Consider the following 16,253-nt stretch of genomic DNA (forward strand, 5'->3'; position numbering starts at 1 on the left):
AGAGTGCAATAAATGCCAACGTGCAGGTAAAATTACAATTTAAACAGTAAGATCAAGCTGACAATTGAGCCTGACTTTTCCATCATGCATCACAAAACTGTAAATACCCAATTTAAACCACCAAGGTGATCACTTTGTTTGACTGACTGGTACTCAGAGCAAAAACAATTCATACCAGGTTATGGTCATTAACAGAAAAATAATTCTATTAATTGCAAACAAACTAATTAATAAGATCATAAAACTTAGGAGCAGATGTAGGTCATTCAGCCCATTTGGTCTGCTTTGACATTCAATGAGATTATTGCTGAACTGATAATCCTCAACTCCGCTTTTCTGCCTTTTCCCATGCTTTAAATTCCTTACTGATTAAAAGTACGCCTGATTCAGCCATAAGTAAACTTAACCCAGCATCTACAGCCTTCTGCAGTAACAAATTCACTATACTCAGAAGAAATCCCTTCTTATCTTTCTTTGAGTTTTATGAGATTATTCTGAGATTTTGTCCATTGGTTTATAGACTCTCCCACAATAGGAAACAACCTTTCCACATTTACCCTGTCAAGTCCCATAAGAATCTCGCGTGTTTCAATAAGCTCAAACTCTCTGCACAAGACAGTCTTTCCACATCTAGTAACAGCCTTGTGAACATTTTCTGGAGTGCCACAAAAGGCAGTATATCTTTGCATTGATAAGGGGACCAAAATTGTTAACTGTATTCCAGAAGAGGTCTGATTAGTGCCTTACATAGTTCTCACTTTTACACCCCATTCCCTTTGAAATAAGGCCCAACATTCCATTTGCCTTCCCTATTATCCAATGAACTTGGATGCTACCTTTTGTGATTCATGGACAAAGATTCCCAAATCCCTCCATTCCACAGCTTTCTGCAGTCTTTCTCCATTTAAATAATATTCATTGTTCTTGCAAAAGTGCATTTTCTCACATTATATTCCATCCACCAAGTTTTGCCTGCTTACTAAACCTGTTTCTATCCCTTTACAGCTTCTTTGTCATCCTCAACACTTGCCTTCCCACCTAATTTACTTCCTTTCTCTCCTTTTGCAATATCACATATACCTAAATGCTTAGTTTCCAGCTTTGATCTTTTGTGACCATTTCTCTGTAATGGCTATAACAGTGTACCTATTAACTTGTACTAGTGTCATTAGTTCACTTATTTTGTTCCGAATACTACCCACATTCAAGTAAAGAGCCATTAATTTTGCCTTTTTGCTATTTTCCATACTTTGACCCAATTTTATTGCTGTTTTTCTCTGTTTGTATTCTCTGTCCCTTCCTGTAACACTCTCAGCATCATTATGTAAATAGCTACATTGCAATGTAGTCATATCCTCATCCTTTGCATGCCTATCTTTCGCTTTTCAAAAATGATACATTCCTTTAATTAGTTTAGGACCGTATCTACAGTCCCGGTTTTTCAATTCACCAGGACACTGGTCCCAGTATAGGTCAAGTGAAGCCCATTCCACCATAGCTCCTCCCTTCTACCCGTACTGATGCCAGTACCCCATGAACTGAAACCCATTCCACCACATAAACCTTTTAGCCACACATTTAACTCTTTAATTTTACCATATTTCCAGTTGCCAATGACTGAGGCAATCAGAGATTATTACCTTGGAGGTTCTGCTTTTTAATTTAGCTCCTAACTGTTCATAATCTTTCAGCAAAACTTTTATTCTTGAATGCTTTAATAAATAACAGGGAAAGGCAGGAGCGCATGATTTATTTATTGTCACATATACTGTATCTTGAAAATAGAGTGAAAAGTGAACACTAATCTACTAATATGTGACTTAAATTATATCCCTTTAAATACCCACACACTTATTCACAAAGACAGACAAAAAAACAGAAGGTTTGGCAAATATTATGAGTAGAAAAATACAGACAGAAACAACGTAATTCTGGGGATCAAAATTTGGCAAAGAATTTTTGATTTTACACTAACAAACTATTGTCCATACAGTGATTGTTGTTCATAGATTCAGTTGACCAGGCAGACATAGGTATTATTTTGCATTACAATTCTTTTATATCTCTAGGTGTTTTTTTTTTGTCTTTTCACTCATATAGAAACAGAGAGAGATATTTTCTGTTTACTGGATCAGGACAGTTCTTGCTACATTGCTCTCACAAGTCTATACGGCAGTGAGATTCTTACACTATTGAAACTTCAGCTCAACCAATCCGCAGGTTTCATCAGGGATTTTTTCCCTAACTTGAATACTCCTGCTTCTGCTCTCCATAGTGTAAGAATCTCACTGCCCTAAAAGCAACATAGTCTTATGCACCTAATAAGTACACCAAGTGACTTTTTAAGTTATGAAACTGTGAGTACTTTATCTATAAAGCCTTGTCTGACTTCCATTCCAGTTTTTATACTCAAGAAAGAAAAATATGTGCTGGAGTACAAAAGGAATTGAATGATTATACACGCCCATCCCCCTTTACTGGGTACATTTTGTGCTGGGAGCAGTGACAGTGAGAGTTGTCCTGAGATTGCCTGTAGATGGGGCAAGCAGCTCCTTGGCAATGACCTAGCAGCATCACAAACATTAGCAACGCCAGTGATCTCTGACATATGCTATGTAAAAACGCTGTTTCTCATGTTGCCCTTGATTCTTTTGCTAACCACCTTAAATAAGTCCACTGATCCTTAACTCTTCTGACATTCTCATAATTTTTTTCAACACACTCTTCAATACATCTACATTATTCCTAACGAGTGGGACCTAGAATCAGACACACATTTTCTAGATTGGAAATAAATACCCACATGATGCTAAGTGAATGTTTTATTCACAGCAGTTTCCTTCCTTTTGCATTTTATGCCTCTTGTGAGTTGTTTGGCTTCATCACTCTTCTTAATTGTCTTAAGAAAGTTCCTCTGCAGAGCTTCACATTAAGATAAAAATCACACAAAACCAGGTTATAGTCCAACAGGTTTAATTGGAAGCACACTAGCTTTCGGAGTGACGCTCCTTCATCAGGTGATTGTGGAGGGCTCGATCGTAACACAGAATTTATAGCAAAAATATGCAGTGTGATGTAACTGAAATTATACATTGAAAAACTGATTGTCTGTTAAGCTTTTTATCTATCACTTGATGAAGGAGCGTCGCTCCGAAAACTAGTGTGCTTCCAATTAAATTTGTTGGACTATAACCTGGTGTTGTGTGATTTTTAACTTTGTACTTTCAGTAGTCGACATTAGCAATGCGAAATGCATTCATAGCAAATTGACAGAATGACATACACTGTGGCAAGTTTTATTTTCTATTGAAATTTTAGATTTCAAGAATTAACAAAGTAGTACAATGAGGCTAGAAAAAAGTGTTTCCATTAAGCATTTTAACTTCAGTTGAAAGAAAATTGGGTGCAGTAAAAATCTAGCTGTCAATTCATTATGAACCTGTTGGTTCACTGTCAATTCACTGTGTTCCTATTGTCAGCACAGACCAAATTTCACCACCAAAGAGTCTGTTTGCGAAGAGGCAGTAAATTGAGAAGGGAGTTGCCTTAGACAATACATGGAATTTTAACCCTTCAGAACAGTTTTGGTAGGAAGAAAAATCCTCAAAAAATCTCAAATCTCAATACAAACCCCCTTAAAATATCAGCACCCATGCACAAATCTTTTGGTTCTAACTGAGATGGGATGAGAAGTGAAAGAACAAATCACAATTTTAAATATTTTAAATAAGTTACATTCCTCAGACTTTTTCAATGTTCCAGCTGGAATGCTGGCTGGCTATGTTTCTCCAAACTCAGGAAACTTTGCAATTTAAAGAGAGATAAAATCTCCTGCATGGAGGAGGTTAGTACTTTTCCTGCAATGCTTGTTGTCCACGGGGAATATAGTATTTTCTCTCTGTACCCTCAAGTAAACTTGTTTATATGCCCAGGAATTGGATAACCACGCTCTGACCCAGGATAGATGCCGTCCACGGCTCATAATTTCCTCAGAGATCTCCCAGATCCTCCAGAGATTCCTGCAGCCTTGTCCTTTCTTTCGAAGGCCACATCACCATCCCTGATCTCTTCCCAATCATATCAAATACTACTCTATCCTTTGATCACATTTTACCTTCTCCCCATCCACGGTTGCAGCACAATGGCAAAGTCTCACTTGTCCAGAGGCCAGCCAGCCTCTCAATGTAGCTGGCTGCAATGAGCATGCAAAGCTTGATTTATCAATCACAAAATTGGCCCCTATCTTGAATATAAGGTTTGGTTGGGCATGGGTATGGAACTATGCATTTCTTTATGATATACTCACAAGGGATTTAAAAATTGTTTTTTCATAAGGGAATACCCTTTTAAAGCCTTTAACAAAGGAGATCATTACTAAAATATGTCCTATAAACAGAGCCTTATAAACTTTCAAAGTCACAATACCTGTGAAGGTTGCACTCTACCCCAGAATGCACTAGAAAGCTAAGTCTTTTCAAAAGTTTAAGGAACAGGTTGAAGCTGGCTGCCATGCTTTTGTCATACAGTAGCAACACAAGTGGTATTCACCACTGACAGAATGCTGATGTCAAGCCAAAGAGATGTTCTGCCTGTCAAACAAATGAGTAATATAGAATATGAATTCCAGTGCTGGTATGGTGCCAGGTTTGTAGGCTGTTTATACTGAAGACTGACAGAATGTAGCAAACAACAACTCTGGCTTTTCGCAACAGGCCAACATGTACATGCAAAAGTCAAAACATGGTTATTAGAAATATATATGATTTTGATGACGGACCGAAAATGAGAAAAATGGACACTGATTAAGAAGGAGATGAAGTACAGGGTGTTAGTTACCAGCTTTGCGGGGAAAAAAAATGAGAAGCTAACCGATGTATCTAAGACAAAGTTACTTTTTGGGGTCATTGAGTCCAGACAAAGTGGTACCATTTGTTATGGGTTTGGGACAACTCAGTATGGCACCAAGCCTCTAACCGGTCAGGTTGCTCTTTAACAAAGACTCTTGTGAGGGGTTTGAATTAGAAAAGAGACAAGTTAGCTGCATCAATCTTTTGTCTCTCGCTTATCTCTATAAAGTTGCTCTCTCTAATTTTTTTTAATCAAAAAGAGCAGAAAAACTATATTCAGAATGCTGCAAAAAATTCTAAAATCCAAAAGAACAATGAAGACATGGGTCCCAACAGACAGTCAATGAATTACAGACTGATCCTCACTGTGCTGAGAACATTGAAACAGCATCGAAGAACTGAGAATTGTGAAAACAACCCATCTAGGTTTTTTTGATTTTGGATACAGAACTGTACTTTTTTTTTCTTTCCATTCATAATATTTGTATTTTTTCCTTTGTACGTCAATGAGATAGAGATTTTTAAAAGAGGTAAAGTTCAAATACAAAAATTTGAAATCCTACCTTTGCTTTTACTGTTCTTGTTAGTTAAGGGTATCACAATAAATAATTAATGCTTATTGCTACTAAAGTAACCTGGTATGGTTTGTTTTTATCCTGGGTGGTAATCAGCCAGAAACAAATTAGGATTTGTGGTAGTTTCATTAAATCTTTACATTTGTCATAAGTCTGGGAACTGTAGTGTTTGATTTTAATACACAATCCTAGTGGTTGTGACACAGTGCCCAACATTAGACATGATGCTACAACTGGGCAAAATTTATAGGCTAATCCTAAGTGTGTGACAAATTACACTGACAGTTCAGGATTGTCAGTTGGGCTTACAGTGTGACACACCTGTGTGTCCTGGAAGCTATCTACATTAATATAAAGGACGTTGTTCTTTGTAGATAGAAAGAACGATTACATTTGTTTCAATTCAACAAAACAGATGCCAGCCATTCACTGGCTTATTTCCTAGAACAATAGCCTGACCAATCAGGGCCAACCTGCCCAATGTTGGCTTGTTGAGCATCTCCAATTCTAGCTGGCCAATCATCACCCGATTGTCAATTCACAGTCAGCAACAGTGCTGGCAAGGGGAAATTACTTGGCCCTGCTCAATGACACTTTGTTTGAATTCTGCCAGAGCCACACAGCCATCTCATTATAGTCTTGACCCAATGATGGACAAAAAGTTGAAGCCCTGAGGTGAGAGTGAATGTCCTTGAACCAAGGCAGCATTTGATTGAAAATAGCATCAAGGAGCCTTAGCAAAAATGGAATCAATGGAAATCAGGAAAAAACTCTGCAGTGGTTAAAGTAACACCTAACACAAAGAAAAATGGTTGTTGGTGGCAAAACATTTCATCAGAGAATCTCTACAGTGTGGAAACAGGCCATGTGGCCCAACAATTTCACACTGACCTTCCGCAGAGCATCCCACCCAGACTCATCTCTCTACCATTATCCCTGTAACCCTGTATTTCCCATGGCTAATTCACTACATATCCCTGTAAATTGTGGGCAAGTTAGCATAGCTGAAAATGTGTTGCTGGAAAAGCGCAGCAGGTCAGGCAGCATCCAAGGAGCAGAAGAATCGAGGTTTCGGGCATGAGCCTTTCTTCAGGAAATGTTGCTTTTCCAGCAACACATTTTCAGCTCTGATCTCCAGCATCTGCAGTCCTCACTTTCTCCGGCAAGTTCGCATAGCCAATCTACTTAACCTGCACATCATTGGACTGTGGGAGGAAACCACAGCACCTGGAGGAAACCCAGTCAGAAATGGGGTGAATATACAAACTCCACAGTCACCCAAGGCTAGAATTGAACCTGAATCCCTGGCACTGTGAGGCAGCAGTGCTAGCTACTGAGCCACCATGATCAGTCTGAGGGCATCACTGCAGGAGTTCCTCAGGATAGTGTCTTAGGTTCAAACATCAATGATCCTTACTCTATCAGCAGGTCAGAAGTTGGGAAGCTCATTAAAGTTTGCATAATGTTCAACAACATCTGCAACTCCCCAGTCGGTGAAGCATTCTGTATCTAAATGTAAGACTTGGAAAATATCCAGGATTCAGCCAGTAAGGAAAACTAACAGTTGCACTACACAACTTCAAGACAATGAACGTCTCCAACAAGAGAGAATCTAATCATTGCCCATTAACATTCAGTGGCATTACAATTGCTTATAGCCTGATGACTACAATTGACGAGATAGCGAACTAGACTAGTCATATATATACTGTGGCTATAAGCACAGGTCAGAAGCTAGGACCTTTGTGGCCAGTATCGTACCTGATGACTCCCTAGTGCCCATCCACTATCAAGAAGGCAAAAATCAGAAATGTGATGTAATACTCTCCACTCATCCAGATGGGTGCAGCTTCAATGACACACAAGAATCTCAACACCATCCAGGACAAATCAGCCAATGTGACAGGTACCCTTGTCCAACACCTTCAACATGTTCTCCCATCACCATTGATGCATGGTCGATATTAGTGTACAGTGGCAGCCATGAGCACCATCCACAAGCTGTAACATAGTAACTTGTTAAGCCTCCTTAGACATCAAGGATCCAGGAACTACCTTATTAGCAGCATTGTACGTGTCCCTGCATCCCAGGAATTGCAGCAGTTCAATAAGGCAGCTCACCACTATTGTCTCCACGGCAATTAGGGATGACAATAAATGTTGGCTTAGTCAACAACACACATCTCCAATGCTCAAAAAAGACATTTCTGTACCATCGAGGACAAAGAACTGCTAAAGCTCTAAGTTCTGAATTTCACTCTCCAGGTCTCTTTACCTTTTAACTCCCTTTCCTCCTTTAAGATAAAATTTAAAGTCTAGATCTTTGAAGTAAAGTAGGATGTTTTATTGTATTAAAGATGGCTCATAACTGAGAGTTGCTACTGTTGATTTTAATCACATTCTTTGCAGAACTCTGTAGCCTCTTGTGCACTTTTATATTGGACAATCAGGCCTCCAGTCTTCATATTTTGCCACCAAGCAATGAGCAGAAGTGGAGTTTGCACAAAACCTGTAAGACTCAAAAAGCATGATGTCCCCACTGCTCCTTGAATAAGGTAATCTGAACTGTTTATAGCTAATGTCAAGAGAACCACAAGTCTCCTGTCAGCTGCTGCTTTTGAAACATAAAAGCACTTTGACTAATGACCCAGTCAAAGCAGAAAACACATCATGTGTGAAATTGCAATGGCCAAACTTTTAATGAATGACTACAAATGAAAACTGTTCTCACTTAACTTAAATCATGTACTGAAGACTGAACAGCATGTATTGTTCAGTTTTCTGTACACTGAGAAAGAAATTATAGCCTTGAGGTTGAACAAGTTGCACAGATGTCGCATGTTGCTAGAAATTATACCATATTTAGCTAGGGTATGTTTAATTATGACTCTGGATTAAACAAAACAGAAAATATTACATTCCCCTCACAAACTCAAAATAACTTCAAGACAAATGCCCTCAATAGGTACTTTAACTACTCTGATTGCCATCTTGCTTCTGCCGAATGAGTAGTGGTGCTCTCCACTACCTCCCCAAAAGCAGCCTCCCACAGCTTGCCAACTGACCAATGCATGGAGGTAGCTTCCTGGTGGCAGACCCTGGACTGTGCAATGCATCATTTAATCTTTCAACTCCTCGCAACTCCTCAGCCACAATTGCCACAGCGCCAAACCTATAACCTCATAATGTTGACTCAGGAGTTTTGGCTGCTTTTTATTTTTAAATTTTCAATAATAAATTGGAAGGAAGAGTCTCATGATGACCAGGAAAACACTGTCAATTCTCAGGAAAAATCCAGTTTGCCTCACTAATGTCCTTCAGGAAAGGAAATTGCTTTCAGGAAAGGAAACTCCAGGCCCATAATGTGGTTGACACTTCACTGCCTTTTGGACAGTTAGGGATGGGCAATAAATGCTGGTCCAGCCAGTGACACCCACATCCTATGAATGAATAAAAGAAAAATCTGCCATGGCAGGAGTCAAACTGGGGTCCCCAGAATATTACCTGGGTCTCTGGATTAACAGTCCGGCGATAATACCACTAGGTCATTGCATCCCCTTTTGTAGTCAGTAAAATAAAAGGAATTCACCCTAGGGAAGAGGTCAACAATGCAGAATAAACTGGCAATGTTCTCCATCCTGAGTAATGAATGCCGTCCATGGAGGGAAATACTTTCAGGCGAAGGTATAGATTCGGAGAGGAACAGGCAGCCTCAGAAACACCTTGCTTTAAATGGAAAGAGATTAGGTAGTGTTAAATTTTCTGTTATGCATCATGCCTCATAGACCCTACACATGTAAAAAAATTATAAAATAACTGGAAGGTTTGTCACCATAGGACTGTATGATGAAAATACAGGCAGCTAGAACTCCTACATAGAAAGATTCCATTATTTTGTTCAAGCTGACAAAATAGAAGCAGATATAGTCATCTCTGCGTTCCTGAGTGCTGTGAGGTGCAGTGAGGGAGACATTTAACCATTGAGGAGTCTGATAAAGCAGAGAAAGCAGTTTTCAAAACTTCTGAAGAAATACTAAGAATCCTACAGGCTCATTATGACCGCACCAGGCATACCTAGCTAATCTAATCCCATTTTCCAGCACTTGGCCCATAGCATTGTATCTGTTTCAAGCATTCATCTAAACAGTTCTTAAATGTCTTGAGGGTTCCTGCCTCTACTGCTCTTTCAGATAGTGAGTTTCAGAGACACACAACACTCTGGGTGAAAAAGATTCTCTCAAACTCCCTCAATCCCCTTGTCCTTGCCTTAAAACTGATTTTCCCTATACGAAGGGAAAATGTTTCTCCCTACCCACCCAGTCTATGCTTGTGTACACCTGTCCTCAATGTCTCTCAGATCCTCTGTACTTCCTAAGGTTCTATCATTGAACATTGCCAGCTGTTGCCTTCCTTGCATTCAGCTGGACTCCCTATTATGCTTGCAGCTTATCTCTTATGCCCACACGATGCCAGAAACGTGATGACACCTTGCCCTGCCCAAATACATAGAGACCATGCTCCCAGCAATCTTTGGACGTGCAATGCCAGTTGTGTTCTGGTGGCTACGTGGCCGTCTAAATAGTGCTCCCATTTGTTTTCTTGATGATGCAGCCATAACTGGCTGTCATTGTGCCTCCAAGAACATTTTCTAACCTTTACCCAGTGTGCATACCATGCAGAAGTCAAAATACTGTTTAATGTTCAGGTTCTCCTCTTGAGGCTACCATTTGACTTTCAACAGTTTTGTTTTGATTTTCTCAAGGGCTACCTCTCTCATTCTCAACAATTCCTTTATTAGGTATGTTGTAATACAGTAGGTGTGTTGATAGGTGGGGCACATAGAGAATTAGAATAATTTAGCAAACAACTCTCCCTTTAATTTAAAGTCACGTAGAAAAGCATTAATTTCCTGGACAACAGGCATCGGTAAACAAAAACGTTTCTTCAGAATAACTGATGCACATTACTATAAACAAATCCCATTACACAAAGCACACCTTTTGCAGAGTGCTAAGGTCACAGCCAATGATTTTTATCGCCTGTGCACAAGCTGAAACATTTAAACCAGGCAATTACGGACCCTATTCACTGCACCTTGCTCTCAATCTCAGATTTAAATTTAACAATTGCAATTGTTCATTATTGTGGGATTCACAACATTCTTTCCATTAATAATAATTCCTGAACTTGCACTGCCTTAAACTAGTAATTCCACATTCTATGCAAGGAACTCATTCCCTCAGTGATTTGAAATTTTCTTGGATTCATTAATTCATTCTTGGAGTATTTTCTTGGTAACCAGTTTCAAATTATTCTCTCTCCTTCACAGCGTCTAACTCATACCACCCTTGCAGCCTCCTCATCATTCCTCAAAGCTCTTGCAACCTCCTTCCACTTCTTATAACCTCCTTCTAATCCCATCAGCCTTTTTATAGCCTCCTTCTCACCCTTTCGCCCCTCCTCTCGCTTCATTCTCCCCCAACCCATCTTGCAGCCTACTGCCCCCACCCCTCCTTAGAGCCCTGTTTCACCCCCTCTTTAACACCTTTGTTCTTTCCCCGACCTCCTGTGACCATATCTTCCATCTGCCCATGCCCTTCACTGGCAAACACCAACAGAAAGGCCTCCTTAACAAAACGCCCAAAATCCTGGCCAACAGTAGCTCTCAGGGATTGCCAGTTCTCTATTGCCTCCTGCTCCTCACCTCACTGCATCCCCAGTTCTCAGTTATGGTTCTCACTCCCACTCCACTGACCCCAGTTTTCACCACTCAGACCATGGGTCTGGACCCCAGCTGCAGTTCTAAGCTCAACTCTCAACACAAAGCACTCCCCAAGCGACTCCCTCCATGTCAACATCGACTTTCCTGATTTCTCGCTGCTCCTCCAGTCACAGGCTTTTTTTCCAGTTTGCATGGTGAAGAAAATGTGATCAGAGGACATCTCCTCACTATCTCTTCAATTCCGCTTATGGGAATAACTTGTTCCTGATTAATCGCTTCTGTGAGTAGATGTTTCCTAGCGAATTGGAGTCCAAGCCACTCTCTGCCCTCATGTGCTTTGAATACTGCCCTGCAAACCCACCAAACTTCCAAACTAGCCCTTAACAAGATCTCAGTGAGCCCCTTAACTACTTTATTTGGGCTAATTAAAGAATTGGGTGGATTGTTGATGCACCTTTCCAACCACCCCCTGACCCGCCTACTTGCTGGCAATGGGAATGTTAATGGGAAACCGACACATTGGGGATAATGGTGCTAATTTTAGCTGCCATCCATCTTTCTTCTTGACTCCCAGTGGAATGTAAGTTCCTACCCCATGTGCTAGATAAGGTACTGAACCAATGGGAAAAGTATAAAAACAAATTATAGGATTAATAGCCTATCGATGGATTTAATCTAGTAGCTATCAAAACACATATATAGTGAATTTAAATGTGACAGTCATCAAAATTGGAAATTAATTATTACAGAATATCTGACCTTTTTAAAAAAGGCAAGTTGGAAAGATGGGGAGGTGCATGAGGAGGTTGGTGTAACATTTGTTCTCATCAACAAAGCCAGTTGAAGGATAGGACTAGAGCCAATCTTTACACGCTTTCATATTTTTTCACAGAATTGCATATTACAAACACATTATAACCGAACAATTACAGATTTAATATTTGTCCACCCCTCGTGAATCCCTAGTCAATACCCACAACTTGCCTGAAATTAAACACAATTAGTATACAACTAATTCCTAATCATAAGGATGATTAAATCTGGAGACATAAATACTCTTATCTGAGAAAATTAAACAGAAAATAGATTTTTGTGAAGCCAAGGTGTAACAAGGAGTAGAAAATACAGAGGAGCCATAAATTATTCACAAATAGTGAATAATTGTAGTGTCAGGCAATATCTACATCAGGAAATTATAGGTTCAGGTAACAAAGCTAATTAAATAACTCAGAAATCTTTAATTTTCATTTGTATTGCACAAACCATATTTGCTGTGATAGTGTGAAGTCAAGGTTTACTGATTGCATAGCCTTTTAGATCTAATGCTATGTACAGAAAGGTTAATTAATAATTTAATAGCAAAGATGTTTCTATGGAATAGTGATCAAAATGTGACTGAATCCATCTTCAATTTGAGAGTGATTTAGTTAAGTTGGAATCTCGGATCCTAAATGTGAACAAAGAAAACTTCATAGAGATCTCTTACATAGATTAAAAGATATGACAGTGGATACATATTTTAAAAATTTATTTATAATTTTTAAGAAGTCCATATTCACATAAAGGCTTTCCAAACTTGTTCCAACATTCAGTAAGATCATGGTCAATCTTCTACCATAAATTCACCTTTCCATACAATTCCAAATCTCTTAATTCCTTAAAGTACCAAACATCTTTTGTATTGTTGAGAAAAGACACATTCTGTTCATGCTTTTCAGGACAATTCTCAAGGATTACTAATGTAAAGGGAAAATGACATTCATACTGTGTGAGAGAAGAGTGTTGGATTTGCAGCTCACCTGAGCTTGCAAAACTCACAACAGTGTCCAGTATTAGATGTGGTTCCACAATTACAGAATTCCTACATAATCCTGAGAACATGCGTACACTGGAAGCTACATGTATTAATGCATAGGCTTCTGTTCTTAGTAGACAGAAAAACATAGAATCATACAGTAGGTCATTTGGCACACAATACTCCAACTGTGGCCTAACCAAAGTTTGTACACACCCTTCAACTGTTTCAACTCAACAAAATTAGTGACTGCCAGTCTTTGGCTAATTTCTCAGGCAATACCTTAACAAATCAGAGTCAACCTGCCTGGTTTAAAATTTAAACAAATATTTGCAATGAATTGTCAGTCACCATCTAACTGGAGCATTCTCCATGGGAATGCCTCTGTCAACTGTAGTTCACTCGCCAATGCATAAGCAATCTCCTCTCACACCAACATAAATATTATTTTCCCTTTACTTTCGTATTTCTTGTGAATTGTCCCACTGAGTTCAAGACAAAACACTTTGACAAAATGTCTCCTTCTTCAGCAAAACTCAAGTTCCATACTACCAAACGATAATGTATCAAAAGTTTATCAATGTTTGTCATGAATATACTCAACAATTGAGCATCCACATCCCTCAGGTACAGAATTCCAAGATTTCCAGCCCTTTGAATGGAAAAATGTTTTCTCAATTTAGTCCTAAATCCATTCTTAGCATAATTTAAAAACAATAAACCAAGCAAGTAACAATAACAATTTATATGGCATTTGATAATAAAGCAAACACATATTCTGTTTGGTCAAGAGTGAAAACTACTCACTGCTATTCGGTTGATCCGCAAAAGTCACCTTCCGCCCATCCCAGCTCTTTTCAACTGGCTGTAATGTTAAAAGAAACATAAATACTAAGCATTAAGATTGTACAGGTACTTAAGTATTGAATATAGGAAACAAAGATTGAATAACATTTAATTTGATTTATTTATTCACACTTTAACAGTTAAATAAAAAAGAAGTGAAACAAATGTTTAAGTTTACTTTTTCCTCTGGACTTTGAGTAGGGATTGATGCTTTGTAGCCAAGCTGCAACAACATGGCTTCTGCAGCATTCCGTTTTGCAACTTTCTTGTTAGGACCTGTTCCTGTTGTCACCTCCGAGCCTACCTTGACCTAAAGAACAAAACAGCAATTACACATGTATTTGTTTTAAAGATTCAGATATTTAGTTGCCATTATATGAAATGACATAGCCAAAAATAACATTCTATCAGACATTACAAATGGATTCTCACCAAGACATCCAAAAGCTTTCTTTTCTACATATCCAATCTGGTAGTCAGAATAACTGAGCAGAAAGAAAATTCATTCACAGGTATATTCAAAGTCTATTGAAATCCTTTTGTGAAGAAAGTGCAGTTGTAGGTTTTATTAGCTTATCATGAAAAAGCCCAAACTGAGATGAAAATTACACACAAATGAATGAAAGTCATATTAAACTGAACTGCTGCATTCAAAGATTAAAACCTGTAGTTCACTTCGCTTTTATACCTTTGCAAATGCTGCATGCTGCTAAAACGTTTGACTTTTAATAACTCCGTTGGGCAGAAAAAACCCTCCAGTTGAATAATGAGCTGTTTGCATAATTAAGGAACTCTAGATTATGTTTAATTGTGTTGTATGAAAGAAATCTCATCAGCCTCATTTCATACGTTTAGATAGGACAGCTGGCACAGAAACAGGACATTCAAGGACCCTCACATCTTTCTTCACCTAAACCCATCTTCACAACATTCTATTCCCCATATCTCTTATGTATATATGTATTTTCTCATCCATCTATTCAGAGATGTCATTACATACCTCTGCAGCAGGTGAGACTTGAATACATGCCTCCACACAAGAGATATTTCCATATCTCTTACATACTTAAATAAAAGCAAAATACTGCAGATACTTAAATTCTGAACAAGAGATATATTGCCCTTGAAAACTTCTCCTTCCCTTGATACAGTCACACCTGCTAAATTTCTCAAACATTCTGTTTTCACAACTTATATGATTGTCTAGCTTCCTCTTAAATGTACCGATACACTTCCACTGTAGTAATGAAGCACTCTAAGTATACGCTTTCCTAGAAAAGGAAACATTCTCTTCCTATCCATGTCATCAAAACCTTTCACAAATTCAATATCCTGATTGGGTTGCATCTCAGCGTTCTTGCTTTTCCAAAGAAAAGAGTCCTGTGGTATTATTGCTGGACTGTTAATCCAGACAACCAGGTAATGTTCTGAGGATTTGGGTTTGAATTCAGCCACGGCAGATGGTGGAATTTGAAATCTGGAATTAAGAGTCTAATGACGACCATGAATCCATTATCGATTGCTAGGAAAACCCACTTGCTTCACTAATAACTTTTAGGAGGAAACAGCCATCCTTCCCTGGTCTGGCCTACATGTGACTCCAGATCCACAGCAATATAAATTGGTCTAAAAACGGATAAATCTCCTGGCTCTGATAGGCTACATCCTAGAGGTCTGAGGGATGTGGCTGAGGAAAAAATGGAGGTGTTGGTTGTGATCTTTCAAAGTCACTGGAGTCAGGGAAAGTCCGAGATGATTGGAAAATCGCTGTTGTACACCCCTTGTTCAAGAAAGGGTCAAGACAAAAGATGAAAAATTACAGGCTGATTAGCCTAACCTCGGTTGGAGGTAAAATTCTAGAATCCATCATTGAGGATGAGATTTCTAAATTCTTGGAAGTGCAGGGTCGGGTTAAAACAAGTCAGCATGGATTTAGTAAGGGGAGGTCATGCCTGAAAAACCTGTAAGAATTCCTTGAAGAGGTAACAAGTAGGTTAGATCAGGAACTGGATTAGTGGTGCTGGAAGAGCACAGCAGTTCAGGCAGCATCCGAGGACAGGCAAAATCCGAGGACAGGAAACCCAGTGGATGTTATATACCTAGACTTCAAAATGGCCTTTTGACAAGGTACCTCACGGGAGGCTGCTGAGTAAGGTGAGGGCCCATGTTGTTTGAGGTGAACTACTGGCATGGATTGGGGATTGGTTGTCTGACAGAAGGCAGAGAGTTGGGATAAAAGGTTCTTTTTCAGAATGGCAGCCAATGACAAGTGGGGTCTGCAGGGTTCAGTGTTGGGGTCGCAGCTATTCACTTTACATATTAACAATCTGGATGAAGGAACTGGGAGCATTCTGGTGAAGCTTGCCGATCATATAATGTTAGGTGGACAGGCAGGTAGTACTAGGGGAAAGTGAGGACTGCAGATGCTGGAGACCAGAGTTGAAAAATGTGACGCTGGAAAAACACAG

At 39.2% G+C, this 16,253-nt stretch overlaps 1 protein-coding gene across 5 annotated transcripts in view; it reads right to left on the reverse strand.

Moving 5' to 3' along the window:
• Window positions 1-16,253, reverse strand: part of stau2 (staufen double-stranded RNA binding protein 2) — a 358,377-nt gene that overhangs the window by 155,012 nt on the left and 187,112 nt on the right. For all 5 annotated transcript variants that reach the window (XR_015756903.1, XR_015756902.1, XM_087985971.1 and 2 more), the window contains exons 10-11: window positions 13,964-14,095; window positions 13,747-13,804 (exon numbers count right to left, since the gene is read on the reverse strand). Coding sequence is in view for 3 of the 5 variants with exons in the window: in XM_087985971.1 (XP_087842097.1) it covers window positions 13,747-13,804; window positions 13,964-14,095 (190 nt within the window). In the remaining 2 variants the exon portion in view is untranslated. The remainder of the gene's footprint in view (window positions 1-13,746; window positions 13,805-13,963; window positions 14,096-16,253) is intronic.

The sequence above is a fragment of the Chiloscyllium plagiosum genome, unplaced genomic scaffold, assembly GCF_037043375.1.
Source record: "Chiloscyllium plagiosum isolate Xiang-an unplaced genomic scaffold, Cpla_swu_hap1 HiC_scaffold_4, whole genome shotgun sequence".
Classification (NCBI taxonomy): Eukaryota; Metazoa; Chordata; class Chondrichthyes; order Orectolobiformes; family Hemiscylliidae; genus Chiloscyllium; species Chiloscyllium plagiosum.